The sequence below is a fragment of the Scomber japonicus genome, chromosome 13 (assembly GCF_027409825.1).
Source record: "Scomber japonicus isolate fScoJap1 chromosome 13, fScoJap1.pri, whole genome shotgun sequence".
Taxonomy (NCBI): domain Eukaryota; kingdom Metazoa; phylum Chordata; class Actinopteri; order Scombriformes; family Scombridae; genus Scomber; species Scomber japonicus.
This window is the reverse complement of record NC_070590.1, coordinates 29,345,371-29,361,143: the sequence shown is the minus strand read 5'-3', so window position 1 is coordinate 29,361,143 and position 15,773 is coordinate 29,345,371. Positions and strand designations below refer to the sequence as shown.

At 38.9% G+C, this 15,773-nt stretch overlaps 1 protein-coding gene across 1 annotated transcript in view; it reads left to right on the top strand.

Annotated features, from left to right (window-relative positions):
- The window catches only part of dlg2 (discs, large homolog 2 (Drosophila)), a 199,361-nt gene that overhangs the window by 151,208 nt on the left and 32,380 nt on the right, over nucleotides 1-15,773 (top strand). Inside the window, exons 8-14 of the mRNA XM_053332042.1 lie at nucleotides 4,246-4,299; nucleotides 5,400-5,450; nucleotides 7,510-7,634; nucleotides 10,711-10,880; nucleotides 11,751-11,887; nucleotides 13,167-13,311; nucleotides 13,910-14,051. Of these exons, the coding sequence (XP_053188017.1) occupies nucleotides 4,246-4,299; nucleotides 5,400-5,450; nucleotides 7,510-7,634; nucleotides 10,711-10,880; nucleotides 11,751-11,887; nucleotides 13,167-13,311; nucleotides 13,910-14,051 (824 nt within the window). The remainder of the gene's footprint in view (nucleotides 1-4,245; nucleotides 4,300-5,399; nucleotides 5,451-7,509; nucleotides 7,635-10,710; nucleotides 10,881-11,750; nucleotides 11,888-13,166; nucleotides 13,312-13,909; nucleotides 14,052-15,773) is intronic.

Here is a 15,773-nt window from a genome sequence, read left to right as displayed (position 1 = left end):
AAACACCAGTGATGGCTTCACAGTCCTGTGCACTGTGTACTGAAATCGTTCTCTTTTTGTTAAATTCACTGAGTCAGTCAGTCTGTGTGATGCTCAGACTCACACAATTCATACTCCCATATTTCAGTGAGCCACATGAATGTAATCATACCCATAAATGTAAATGCTTCAGGGTGTTAGCTGCCAGATGTGGAATACAAATGACCTGAAAGCATAAACTGTGAAACACTGGTGTTAAATCCTGTATGGTTACTGCATTACATACATGATGGTGCTTGATAGAAAGGAAAAAAATACTTTTTCCAAGAAGGTAAAATGACTTTAAATTGCTGTGATGGAGAGATATAACAGCATCATTATTCAATTTAGGATAAGCCAGCTCCAATGCTGTAATGGGATTGCACTAGGAATAGAAGATAGAGCAGAAAGTTACAAGACTACAGCAGAAGGGAAATGTTAGAACAGATGAGTCGACTCTATTATGTCTCATCCACTAAACAGTGAATTTGAATGTAAAATATCTGGTTTAAATCTACACTAATCTGCAAAAAATGTCGATTAATTGATTTTTAGCTCACTTGGACAGCAGAATGAGACTAAGCATGAAAATATGTTGATCGGATCATTTTAGTGATCAGCACACTGCATTATTCATTCAACTTGAAAGTGATGTGCTAATTAACCTTATCCAAATAAGGCCCTCATTTATCAAAGCATGCATCACTGTTACAAGTGTGAGTGTCTTAACAAGAATATGGGTATTATTCAAACAAAGTAGCAAAGGAGACAGATACTGAAAAAATAGATCCCAAATGAAGTTAAGATAATGAAGCATCGGGGGGTCAGGTGTGGGGTACAGTCTCATTTTAAGGTCCCTGCAGTGTTACTGGTGTTATTGTACTTCATGTTCTGTTCCACAATGATCATACAGTTAGTAATAGGAGCAAATGAGATTGGATCATGACTGATGTGGTCTGTACAGTCGGGTGAGGTGCAGCCACAGGCGTTCACTCATACAGAAAGCATTGTGTACCAAATAAAAATGTCCTCATGAACAATATTGACAATTTTTCCAAAGGTTGAAATCACATTATATTACTGATTCTAATCACTTTGTTCCCTTCAACTCAGTTCACAGATTTCTTATCATTTACTTTGTAGTTTGTTCACTTTTTTCCTTAAAGTTAGCAGTCACATTACCATTTAAATGTACTTGTTTGTTTGTTTATTTGTTTATTTACACATATAGAAATATTAAGAATACACAGTAATAGTAAGTACAGAGGAATATGATAAACCCTCCAGAGGCTTGCAGAGTGACATTCTCCAGGCAGCAAAATTACAAACACATAGTTACATCTTTCAAACATTTAATACAAGTATACATTACATCATCACTGCCACTCTGAGAACATAGTTTAATAAAATAAAGTGAAACTCAAACAATAGTCATTTAGCTATTATATGAACATGAATAAAGATATATTGGACTCAGATTCAGTAGGCAGTCCAACAGGACAGTACTGGTTAGTTAAAAGAAGTGATTTCAAGGCTCTTCTAAACTGCTGTGGAGACAAGTTCACAAAATGTGAGGGTCATACATCCCATTATTGGACCCACTGTATAAAATACTGAAGTGAGACAGTGGAGTGCAGAAATAAGGTCTCAGAAGAGCTACGAGTGGAATAAGTGATGATCAAATAAAACAAGTAATGGAAAAAACTATGGAAATATGGGAACATGAACCAACCAGGAGGTGGTTCACATGATAAACACTGAGGACACCCAACTGAAGAAAACCAGGGCTGAGAGGAATGTCTTCAATGGACACAACTTATTATTAGTAGTGCACGTTTTTGCAGATGGTAGATGGGCTCAAGCTTGGTCTGATGAGTACTCACCCAGACCTCATATTACACTATGTATGTTAGTAAGTGAATCATCATTCAAATGTACTTCAGTGTGTACCGCACTAACACATCACAGTTCATATGGTCTGATGTTCAGCTTGATTCTCACTGTCTTCACTTCAGTCTGTTACAAGTCCAAGCTGTCAGCCTGCACACACACTGCACATACATGTAATAACTCAACAGCCTATTATTTACACTGTTATGAGATTGTGGTTGCTTCTGTACAGTAGCTTGTGTGGCTTTTTTTAATAAGCATTAACAAGTAGGTGTCATACTGTGAATCACAGCTGAGCTAACAACAGGGCTCAGTCACAGCAAGGAGCTGCACTGCTCAAAGCTTCTGATTTTGTCAGGGACAATAGTGATTCAGTACAGCCAGTTCACTGTGAACATTTGTTCGTACATGTATAAATAACACCTCTGAATCTATCTGTTATACTTACTTGGTGACAGAGTTGAGTTGTGTGTCTGTAATTTAGGACTTGAGTGTGTGTGCTACTGAGGCTTTGTTGGCATAGGTGGTCAGGACTGTGTTTTTTGTGTGTTTTTTGCTCACATTCTCAATCACAGGAAGAAGCGGATGTGTTGGATATAAAGCCTAACAGTGTGCAAACACATAGCTGATGAGTGATACCCCTGAAAAGTCAATAAAATCACTTCCCATTTGCCCTGAGAAAATTCTACTATCCACTAATTGCAGCAAATCTAAAAACGTTTATCCTCCTGCATGAATTCAGTTGTATTGAGGTTTTATTAGCATAGTGTGAATGCACTAGTAGTATAGAGGAGAGGCCAGTCCTGCAGTGGATGTGAGCCACACTGCCTGGTCATGGAACCAGTTGCCTCTCTCAGCTTTATGAAAGCTGTGATGGAGACATGAGTGGACAGCTGGTTACATGTGCTGTCACTGGACTGATGACGGAGCAAAGCGTCCAGTGTTTCACAGCATCATGTCAGTCAGGTTCATAGCAGGTACGCAGACTGTAACATACTCTCACACTACATGGTAACAGCAGCATAGATCTGTATGTGTGTGTGTGTGTGTCTGTGTGTGATTGATGTTTGTTACCTGCTAAAATATAACAATTACAAATGTACATGTGAGAAAGTGGACATCACAAGCTTAAAATGCTAGAAAGAAGCCCCAGAAGTGACTAAAAAACTGGTGTGGAGACACAAGTTTGGAATTCTGTTCAGAAGGTCATATTTAGGATTAGGAATTATTATGCCAGTTTTTTTTTACAGAGGTGTAGAACCACTAGAAAGGGAGGAGTGTGGTAATCCTTTAGTTTGTTATGTCGCCACATGTGAAATATGTTTACAGACTAGATATATATATATTTTTTATACTGTATATATGATTAGGCACAGAGATCTCCAATTATAGTGGTGCTCTCATCTTTTGCACACAATATGATATACTAATTGATATGCATTCATTTCTTGTTTATTCTAATTATTCACGGGAGAATGATTAGCCCTTTCCTTTGTTATTGCCCTTGTTTCTTTGAGTTGTATTCATCTTGTGGGCACACAATCAAAGGCCCAATTTCAAAGGAATCTCCAAATGTATCCTTGAGCATCATGTTTAGAAGTGTCAGGCTCATTCTTTACATACTGTAAACTGATCTCACCTCTCTCCTGTCATGCCCAAAGCACACAGTTTGTCTCTCAGGAATCCTGCCTTTAACCATCTGCTCCATTCCCATAACCCTTCAGGAGAAAGCTCTTTTGTGTGCAATGTGTGACACTGGATTCATTTCATTCTGCACAATTTATGACTGCAATATTATTACCCAACTGGAGGTCAAAATTCCAATATAGGATACACATTAAAGAGCTGTGCAGCAGAGCTAGAACAAGTGCAGAGGAAAGACATCTGGAACCTGAACGCTGCTGGTTTCATCATTGTTGTCCTAACATCCAGGCATTGATGGTGCATTCTAACATTAGCTGGTGTCCTGTATGAATCACAGCATTGGAGTGTGTTTGGCATCAGTAAGGTGTTAGAAATGCATATCCGCATTATAAAAATGTACCATCCACTTGTTCAACAGCAGCTGTGTTGTCATCCCTCTCTCTCTCTCTCTCCCTCTCTCTCTCTCCCTCTCATTAAACTCATTCAGCTATAATAGCTGTATCAGAGCGCTGTGTATGAGAGGAGAGTTTTTATAGTGCCATCCAGCAAATGGAAGTCTGTTAAATTGTTGATGATACAGAGATCCACAAGCTTGGATACATATATGGAAAGTAGGACAGTGGTGGGCCCTGGTATTTCTCTATTACTCAAGTCTCACCCTTCTCTCCCTCTCTCTCTTTGTCTCTCTTATAGGCCAGCCCTGCCCCGATAATCGTCAATACAGACACTTTGGATTCAGTTCCTTATGTGAGTTTGAATTTTTGTCTATTTTTTTTTTAATGCACCTATTAGTCTTTTTCAGTAGATCAATACTTACAGCAGATTAAAGCACACTAGAGTAAAAGCATATTAAAAGAAAGAATGTGTGTCCTTTCCTCTCTGCCCCCCGCTACTGAGCGTGAGGTGAGATAGCATGTGTGCTTGTATTAGTACAGTTTGATGCCGTAACTTATCTTAGTAAAACAAATGAGGTCACACTGCTGAATTATTGATGTTTGTCATGAATAAAAGACCAGCACAAGACGTTCTAAAGACCTTCATCTCATGCGCTTTTCACAGTATTTTACATCAAAACAAATAAATGAAGCTGTGGTGCAGAGTGGATGCTGAATAAATAACAAAAGCTAAACAGAGACTGGGTTTTTTTTCATGATGGAACTGTCACACTTGGCAGTTATATTAACAGTTACAAAAACATGTTTTAGATTTCTAAAGAAATGAGGACAGGAGAACATCTGCTGCTGCCAGTGACTATACTTTTTTTTGTCTTTTTTTCCCGCCAAACATTCAGACACTTATTATCGAGATTATCCATAAGCTGAAAAGTCCAAATGTGATCATGCATTGCCAATTTAGTCTTCAGGTCTGGCATGTTTTTACAATCACATAGTTAATAATATCTCATGTTAGTCAAAAACGATGCTCCACTGGGAATATGATATACAACGTCTCATATACTCCTGTCCCATTCCTGCATGAATGTATAATGACGGAAGTGCTCGCCGCTAATTAATCATCTCAGCGCAATACAGGATGAGACTGACTCCTCTGTAGCCAACAACCTCTATGTTTCAGGTACAGCTAATGTTGATTAACCATCATCCTAAATTGTTTCCCTTGAGGTGGGGCCCATTTAGCACAGAAGGCTCGAGTGGCCCTGGAAAACACCTGTCACCTCCCATTTTTAAGTATGTGGAGTTGGTGCAGAGCCAACACTCAGCAGCATCCTCTGGCTTCAGATAAATCTATTCAGCAGCAGTAGCAGCAGCAGTACATGGGAAAAACAAAAAAAAAAAAAAAAACAGAGGAGATGTTTTGGGTCACTCTCTGTTTTTTTGTCTTTTCAGGTCAACGGCACAGAAATTGAGTATGAGTTTGAGGAAATCACTCTAGAGCGGGTAAGTCTCTCACATCTCACATCTGTGTTTAAAATATTTAGTGTAGGGGTCAGCAATTTATTTACATATCATGAGCTAACATCTAAAATGGATTTTCTGTGGCCAAACTAGAAGTTAGCCATTTTCCCACCATATCAAAGCATAAGAATACATGTACTACAAAAAATAACCTGAACTAGCTGAATCTCCTCATTTAGCATGACTTATAAATAGTTCAGATATATACTACTGTCGACCTCCCTACCTGATTGGCAGCATGAAGCTTATCCTTTACAACCTTATAGAATGATTTGTGTGCCAAAGCAGATGTGGCACGGTTAGCATCGGCTGGTAAAGGAATCTTCAAGACACTGAGATTGAAATATCTTTCAAGTGGATACTAACAGGAGCAGAGTGGGAGCAGTTCTGATCTCCAATAGGATCAGGAGCAGAGGGAAAGTGAACTCCACTGAGGACAGAAGTGATTCTGGATAAGAGAGCCTGCACTGAGGCCTCAGAGAGATAATAAGATTTAATAGAGACAGTAGTCAACCTCCATCCATACTCCAGAACCTCCCAATGTTATCATCACGCGGCCAAACCATCTTATGTACTCTCTGGCCACAGACCGGCCTGCATCTGCTCCTCAAGACGTTGCCCGGAGAGCTGAACAATGTTTTTTGATTCAGAATTCCAGGCAGCGAGACCCCACAGGGATGCTCACAGGGTTTTCATAATCAAGAGAAGCAGCTATTCCCATCAGCTAACAACTTAATCAAAGCTTGACTTTCATTTTGTGAGTGGGCATGCGAGGGATTTTATTTACAGAGGCGGCAGAGTGTTGCCCCTGCTGTGATAGACATGGCCTTCAAGAGGTTTGATCCCACTGCTTATAAAAACAATATTTCATAGTGAAGTGCTGATAATAACATAGAGCCATGGTTAACTTAGCAGAGAGGCTGTGACCTGGTATTACATGATGCCAGAACCATTTTGTAATGGCAAACTGAAAACCTCTGACCACTTTATAATCATGTTAAGCCCAGTGACACTGAAAAGCCATGCTGTTAGATTATGCATCAATATCATGATTGTCTTTTAAAGAAATTGTTCCTTATGCTTTTTAACACAATTAGAGTTTAAGGTTTAGGGATAAAATAAAAGTGTACATTGAATGCATACTTTAAAGGTAAACTTAATAGTACACAGTAAGCAGAGAGCAAGCATTAGAAGAGGCAGTGTAGAGCACTTTGATGGTTATTATACTTTAGTTCATAAGCTGATGTTTTGGCATTCTTTAGAGCTTAAAGACTAAATCAAATCACATCATATATGTGTGTACATATATATATATATATATATATATGTGTGTGTATATATATTTCCACCACATCAACAACTTACCTATGTAGTGCAAAATATTAGGAACATTTTTCAATATAATGCAGTTCAGTACACCAGCACCCACTATGACCTTAATAATATACAGGAAGTTGAACTATCACCTTTTGGTCAGTGTCAACAGAAACTTAATGAACGTAGAATTTATAACAGAGCTGTTGTACATACAAAAAAGTATGTCAACAGATGTAAATTGTCTCAGTATACAATTTGACATTAGAAAATATGGAAGAAACTATCAAAGTGGCATTGCGCAAAGAAAATTGTATGAATAAGAAGAAAAAACATCATGGAGATAATGAGCATCACCCTGATTATGTTAAAGTATAAAGATAAATAACAGAGTCACTAAAGTAGCACAAACATATATATATATAGATATTACATAGTGTGCCATCTACTAGTGAAAAAGAATCATAAATATTAATTGTTCTTATTACACTGACTGTGTGAATAACTATCCTCTATGTTCAATACATATTATACAGATGATATTATAAAAGTCATCTAGCACTGGTAAAAATAACACCACGATCATTGTTGTGCCAGCTGTCAGAATGAGAGACATGGAGACACACCTCCCTGCAGGAGAACTACACAGTCAACAGTATACAGCATTGTATTGTGTTGGCTTTTTGGTTCAGTACACACAGTCACTGACTACTTTCCATGGCCGCAGGGTAACTCAGGATTGGGTTTTAGCATTGCCGGAGGGACAGATAACCCACACATCGGTGACGACCCTGGCATCTTCATCACTAAGATCATCCCTGGAGGTGCTGCAGCAGAGGATGGACGTCTGAGGTCAGTCACTTTTTTTATCAAAGCTGACTAGAAAAAGTTTTTTGATCTGACAGAAAAAAATAAACTTTTGAGAAACTTGATGATTGCATGATTGTTAAAGCTTCAGAGAAGAACTTTAAGAGGATGACTCTCAGATAATGTGTGTCACCGCTCACTGGAGGCTGCACATATCACTGCTCACTCCTCCACTCCTGCTCTGGCTAATATGCATGCAGGAATCATTCATAGAAAACATATTTGAGAGATTACACAACAGTTTCATTTTTCTCTTGGTGTCTCATGCATTTTGAAGTATATGAAGGACTCAATCATGTGGCCTCTGCAGCACTGTTAGAATGACTCTCAGGAGAACTGTGCAGAAACTCATCATGTCAGTTCATCATGATGCCTCATATTTCTAAGAATCTTACATTGTATCTATATTAACAGGGGGTAATTGTCAAATATTACATACACTCATTATAATCAGATATCATACAAATAAAACAGTTAATTTAATCTCAAAGTTAACAAACCATGTGACATTCCTGCAGTTGTACTCACAGTACAGTCTTTTCTCTTTCAATTAAAATCACGAGTGAACCTTCATTACTCTGCAGCATCAGCACTTATTGAGCTCTAATAGCTCACACTGGAGAGTAGCTGTCTATGTTGCCTAAGGGAGAGCCGCCTGCTGTAACAGTCTTATTAAATGAACAGAGGGAGTGTAGATACAGTGGATACAACCTGAACTTGTTCATCAGTCAGCTGGAGTGAGGGAACACACTGCCCACTGTACTGGTTTAGTTATAAAACATGAACATGCTGATTAGAACATTTGTCTGCACTTTTTGGGTTGTGATGCAGTACTGAATAAATATGTGTTAACAGGTCTCCCAGCTGTTGTCCAAGAGGTCAAAATGTGCCTCTATTAATGCAACTGTGAGAAATGAGTCACAGAAACTGGTTGTTGGTGTTTTTCTTGTTCATACATCAGAATGCATCCTAAATATACACTGTTCACTGGGTATCTGCCTCTGTCTGCTCCTTCACAGTGGCCAATTGAACTTTTAAATGATTTGATGCTTCACAAGACTTATAACATTAAATGAAAGCCAGTAAAAATTACATTATGGTATCAATTTTGACATTTGGAAAGAATTTGAAAAAGAAACAAAAGAACAACCTCACTACACACAGACCTTATATTAATAACCATTTTGTGTGTATGTGTGTATAGCTTTCCTGTTACCTGTCATGGATGGATGTTCTGTACATTGAAGTCTATGTAAGCTCAGTAATGGTTAAGCACTGGATATGATCTTGCATTTGTTACAAGGTTTGTTTAAAAAATGAGAGAAAAGAATGAATTGTGTTCTCCAGTTGCTCTCTTTATAATATTGTCAGTACCTTGTATTACGATGCCACCTCCCCCCTCCACCCCCCCTCTGCCGTTTAAAGTAGCAGTGATGGATAATGCTGGTTTTGGTTACAGGCCAGCCCCTGTTTTCCTTCCAAGCCTCAGCTCTGGAGCATTACTGTCAGATCACAGATGCTAGAGGCGAGTGTAATGCATGCACAGCGTCAATCTCCAGCAGATCGCATGAAGAAGCAGAGCGGGCATAAATCACACTTAGCTTAATTGATGGTCACCCCCACTCCAAGGTGGGCAGCGAGACTAATGCATTATGGATGGAGGGGAAGTCTAATCTCAGTGAGGAAGGAGGCCTGATGGGGATTTGGTTTTCTATGACATTATAGAAGCCAGACACACTTCCTGTTGCTGCTCTGGGACACTGTAGCAGAGCACTAAGCATACTTAATGCACTGACTTGGCTTAAGGGACTGCTTGGAGCATTTTAATTGTTTCTCATGGAGTGGTGAATGCGTCAGAACTGAACCCACAATAACCCCAACATTATAATTCTGCAAGACTTCTATAAACATGTATGATGCACATTCATAATTTATAGATGTATTTCATCTCAGTATGTTTCAGAAATTGGGCTTTTTATTATAATAATTTGTTGTTGTTTTTCAAGTAGTGATAATCAACAAAATATGTGAGTGTACCTACTAAAACAACATTAACAACAACTGCAAAGGTATATTATGCTAATTGAATGTATTGGTATTGAATAATTGGAACTCTAATTTATCTGCATGCCTGGAAGTTAGAGGGTTAAGATTTCTGTTGATGTTAGAAGACATGATGTGCAAGTATTCAGATTTATTCGCTCTGCTTCCTACTGTTAGAAGTGGGTGTGTATGTATGCATTGGGTTTGTGTGTGTGTGTGTGTGTGTGTGTGTCTGTGTCTGTGTGTCTGTTTGTGTGCGTGCTGGGTCCCAGCTGGTCTCTATGAGCACCCTAAGGAGAGTTGTGTCCTTGAGTGCCAGGGCATGGATGTTTTGGTCGACACCTCAGGGGAATTCAAATCGAGCTGCTCGCAGACTCTAATTTTTACACACTCGTGCACTCGCTCGCCCCCACATTCATACACACGCTTCGTCTAACCCACACTGTCACACATCACGCTGATACATATACATGAGTAAGTGCAGAACATGCACAGACTTGCCTGTAATCTAAACCTCATGTACAAACACGTGTCAGTAAATATCAGCTACCTGTAATGTGCTTCACTGCCAGCAGCCACACAGTCTGTGTCTGTGTCTACAAGAAGAAAAAGACTTTCAGCTCTTAGACTATACTGTAAACATAGTGTGTGTCTTCACAACAGTCACTACTTATCCCATAATTGAATTGATGCGTATTTTAAAGGAGCAAGTTGCTTTTTTATAAGCATAACATTGTTTGCTTATCAAAGTCTCATCTTAATTATAATTGAACAGCTCTCAGTGAAAATAGTAATATCATGTGATTCCTGATTCATACGTTTTCAGCACTTAAGTTCGATCTTGGCTCTTTTTTTTTTTAAAGGTGTCAGCTGTGCATCTGTCCTACAAACTCTCCCTACAGACTCAAATCTGCTGGCAGCTTGTGAAGAATTGAACAGCATGCGTGCAGCCGCGCTCTTATTACCCGTCATTATCATCACTCTCCATCAACACTAATCGTCACTCTTCCTCTTCCAGAGTAAACGACTGCATCCTGCGAGTGAACGATGCAGACGTGTCGGAGGTTTCTCACAGCAAGGCAGTAGAGGCTTTGAAGGTTGCAGGTTCTATTGTCCGGCTGTATGTGCGGCGCCGGAGGCCAATGCTAGAGACCATCATTGAGATTAAACTCATCAAAGGACCAAAAGGTGCACTCAGACACACACACACACACACACACACACACACACACACACACACACACACACACACACACACACACACACACACACACACACACACACAGAGAGTCCTGCAGAGTCACATCCAAACTGATTGTGACTAACAGTTGATTATATTCACTTCTGTCCTGCTGTTGGTACTCATGTAGTTGCAGGTAATCAGATTAGTGTATCTGGAAGGAACACACTGGTCACTGTAACTGCAGTGTTTTGTGTCTGGAAAGATCCAATTAAATTAGATGTAATAGTTTGAACTAGGGCCCAACCAATACTGGATGTTTGGGGCTGATGGTGATACCAATATTAAGAAGTAAAAAACTTCTGATATCTATGTCAGCCGATACTTTTATATATATAATACATAAACACACATTATTTACAATGATCTCTTAAATGTAGTCATCAAACACTTGTGACAAAGATATTTAATGAAGGCATGAAATTTTACAGTTTGACAATAACTACTATAATGACATCAGTGCTCTGAAACAGTAAACTAGCACTCCAGTTTACTGTAAAACTGATCCAGAAAAAAGTCCAAATGTGGATTTAGATGACTAAGATAAATCATAAGTGATCTTTCTTTGTGACCAGACTCACCATTTACAGCTCTTTCTTTTTAAAAAGTACCATGAAATAGCTTCAGAGCGTGTTAAACTTTCTCATTTCATTTTAAAAACTGGCTAATTGACTTGATACTGTATTTACTGTATGTCATGATACACATCATGTCATTGTGTCTTGTGGTGTCTAATATTAATCTGTCATACACACTACCCAAACCCCAAATTAACCAGCTTCTTGTATACACACACACACACACACACACACACACAGGGCTTGGCTTCAGCATTGCAGGTGGAGTTGGAAACCAGCACATCCCCGGTGACAACAGCATATACGTCACTAAAATAATCGACGGAGGGGCAGCACAGAAGGATGGACGACTACAGGTTGGAGACAGGTTGTTAATGGTGAGTATTACTGGATCCCAACAACATTACAAATGAGTTCCTACACAGATGATTTCTATCATGCTGGCTTATATTTGAAATTTAGATGGATAAAGGGAATTATGTTATGTCACCAAACTTTATGTATTAGAATAATGATAACAGTGTTAGTTGTCCTGTTCTAACACGTGCAGCAAAGCCAACAGGAGAGAGATGTCACTCACAGTCTGTGTTCACCCACACAGTTCTAAGAAAAGGTTGAGTCAGGCAACACATGTGAAAACCCCGCTGTGAGAGCTGTGGGGGCGTTTGGGGGCTTTAATGAACCTCGTGGTAACACTGAGTTTCATTAAAGACATTGAGTGAGTAGAAAAATAAAGCTGAGTTTGTGGTATATCTGATATTTACCTCCTCTATGTGAACATGTGTATACTCTAAAATAGCTGGACAGAACATCAGAAACAGCTTTTGATTAAATGTAGCCTAAAAAAACGCAAAAAAAAAAAAACACAAGATAAAGCCTCCCAATATGCTAAAGCACAGAAATGAGTCACCACACAAACAGCTTAGTCATGCAGGTGTTTCTATTTCTACTGGTCCCTTAATGTGGCTGGAAAAATATACAAAATGAAATGTCTTTTGTTTAAAAGGGGTTGGTATGGCAGGTTCATTATCACTCTAACTGTATCCTCAGTGTTAAGATGACAAGTGTGCATGGTGTACTTTCAGCAACTATTTGTAAAAACATGTATACATTGCTTTAAATATCATGTTCTCACATAACACTTAGCTTTTGATGTGCTTATTAATGATCACAATGTAACAATAAATTAAATGGACTCTTTTAGCCCCATGACATCACACTAATCCAATAGCATCTTCATCATGTTAATACAATTGCTGTTGTTATACAGACAGATATCCAGGAGACTAATGGTGACTCCATAAATCAGGTTACACTGTGCAGAGTACATTAACCAGGCAATGTTCTTGCAGATGACGACATTCTTCCTGCATCTTCAGTTGAAACGATAATGAAATGAATCTGTGGAATACAGCAGCCTACTGGCTCAGTGGTGTAACAGCAGCGTTCTACTAAAGAGGGTATCCCTCTTGCTTAACCAGCACTTAATTTAATTACCTCCCCACTGTCGTGTTCTCACCCGATGACCATCTGTCATAATCCAGTCTCCTGGAGGCAGTGAGCATGCTGGACTCATCTGAACTGAGCAGGAAGAAAACACAGCAGTTTCTAAAAGTCCTTATTTGACAAACAAGGAGTGTGTGTTTGTCTGGACAGGTGAACAACTACAGTCTGGAGGAAGTGTCTCATGAGGAAGCTGTGGCCATTCTGAAGAACACATCGGACGTGGTCTACCTAAAGGTGGGAAAGCCCACCAATGTCTACCTATCAGATCCCTATGGGCCTCCTGATATCACACACTGTAAGTCCTCACCTCTACTCATCTTTCTTTAGAATCACTCTGCAGAAAGCATTGTACAGTACATTTAAAAACATTCATCTACAGGTTCTTACACATGGAATTTGTGAATTAGTGCCCTGAAGCTATATATGAGTGATGAGTATGAATATAGTTAAATACATGAACCTTAAAGTTAAATATACATTAATTGATTTTTGGGGCCTTGAAGACCAACACACTTAAAAACAAGTTGTCAGACTCACAGTCCTGACATGCTGTCACCTTATCAAGTTGTTCTCCTCACATATTAGCAGACAACAGCCTACTTACATTATGCATCTACTGTAGCAGACATTAAGCAACATTAACATTCACTTAAAGTAATGTTTCTGACTTGAAGCAGGCATATAGTTTATCACATGAAGCAGCTGCCTGCTGTTGCCAAAATACTGAACAATACAATGAATGTATTGTTAAACCAAAACAATGAGCTAAACGATCCTAAAAGGATTCAATATATATATATAATAAGTTTTTTGGCAACATGGACATTAGTCAGCTTGTGTGTTTATCCACTGCCACTCTGTTTTTACTCTCAACTTTCATACTTTCTTCACAGCTTTTTCTCCAGCCATGGAAAATCATATCTCCTCCCCCATCAACAGTGGCACTCTGGAGTACAAGTCTGGTCTCACCCCCATCTCCCCTGGCAATTATTCCCCCCTCCCTAAGCACTTAGTGGGGGAAGAGGATATAAACAGGTTGGATGGTTTTTCCTTCTTACGGTAATTACGTCTCTTCTTACCAGACTACTAAAACTACAGGTAGAACATGTGTCCACCCCGCTCCTTCTGCCCCCCCCCCCCTTTCGTCTGGACTGTTTGTGTGGCAATCCAAAAAAGCAATCAAAACTCCACGGGGAGGTTATGATGCTATTTGAAAAGATCATGTGTTTCCCTGTGTGTGGATCATATGGCTTTTTTTGTTTGTTTGTTTAATCACACAAATTCCAAAGTCAGCTTCCAGTTTTCCCTGCCGTGTTCAAATATATATATATATATAAATATATATATATATATAATATATATATAATATATATATATATATATATATATATATATATATATATATATATATATATATGGCCTCAAAAACGGAGACTCTGAGACTTTGGAAGGCTCTCTTCATTTCTGATCATATTTACAAAAACACATATTAACATAGAGGCTCCCCAGAAACACTTCAAAATCCCTGATATCAAAAAAAAGGAAATCTGTTTTTTGACCACGACTCTACTGTTGTCCTGTGTCTCTGTTGTTGTGTTGTGTCGTGTTGTATTGTATCTTGTTGTGTTGTGTTGTGTTGCTGAATGTCTCTTTTTATGATTTATTTCTGGACAGCGTGTCTACTGTGATCATAATGCATGCTCACAAACCATTGAATCATCAAGTAATTGTATCATTATGAAACACAACAGAGCAATAATACCTCCATTGGTGTGTGTTTTGGCTATTGGTAAAAGCTCTTGTATAGAAAGGTTTTGGTAATGTTGCCTATCATTGGAAATGATGATGTCATAGTAAAGGTTACTTTGGCACCAGCAGCACTAGCATCACAGTTAAATACATTTGCAGAATGATGAGTCTGAGTTGTGACGTTCAGAGAAAGAGTTTATAATCAGTCTGTGCAGTGTGTGTGGTGTAGGTGTGACAATCAGTGGCAACGTGTCCAAAGTGTTTTGGGTTGTTAGAAACCAACCAAAGAAACCAAAAATAAAAAGCAGATTGTAGCTGACATATGACACATTTCCTTAAGTTCATGAGTTTATATTATACCAGACAAATCCTTTGTCAGAAACTTTACAACCATTATTTTGTAAAGCAGTGCTGGAGGTTGATGTCTGTAGGCAGAAACTGCTATTAACCAAAGGCATAAATGAAACAATGCCAGAAGACTTCACAGCTGATGTGATAACTGTGCTTGAAGTGCCCACAGTGCTTTTTTCAAGTTAAAGTTATTCTACTTTTTCATTTCTAGAACTTTAAAGTGACTCATTCCTCCTCAATCTCCTCATTTTTTGTCATTAAAGGACAGTGGAATCAGAAACAAACCCAGTTTTAGAGCTTACACATGCTCTGAACGATCCATATTATTCTATTCAATTGTCCTCCTCCCTTTCCTCATCTTCACCTGTTTAATTATCAGCCACATCTCACTGTCAGCAGCTCCCAATCCAAACAGCAGAAAGCTTAAGATGTCTTACTGGAGTGAGTCACAGCCAAACATTAGCAGCTACCACCTCAGCTGCTCTAACACCTAATCCCAGAGCATGCTGCCAGACGGCACGGGACCAAACAGGCCAAATTTCCTGTTTAGTCAAATCTGTAAAGCTTTTATCTTCCTGATGGTGAGCCTGAAGATAGATGTTCCTCCTCATACATTCCATAACTCTTCTGTGTTAGATTGAGGTCATTGTTGCGTGC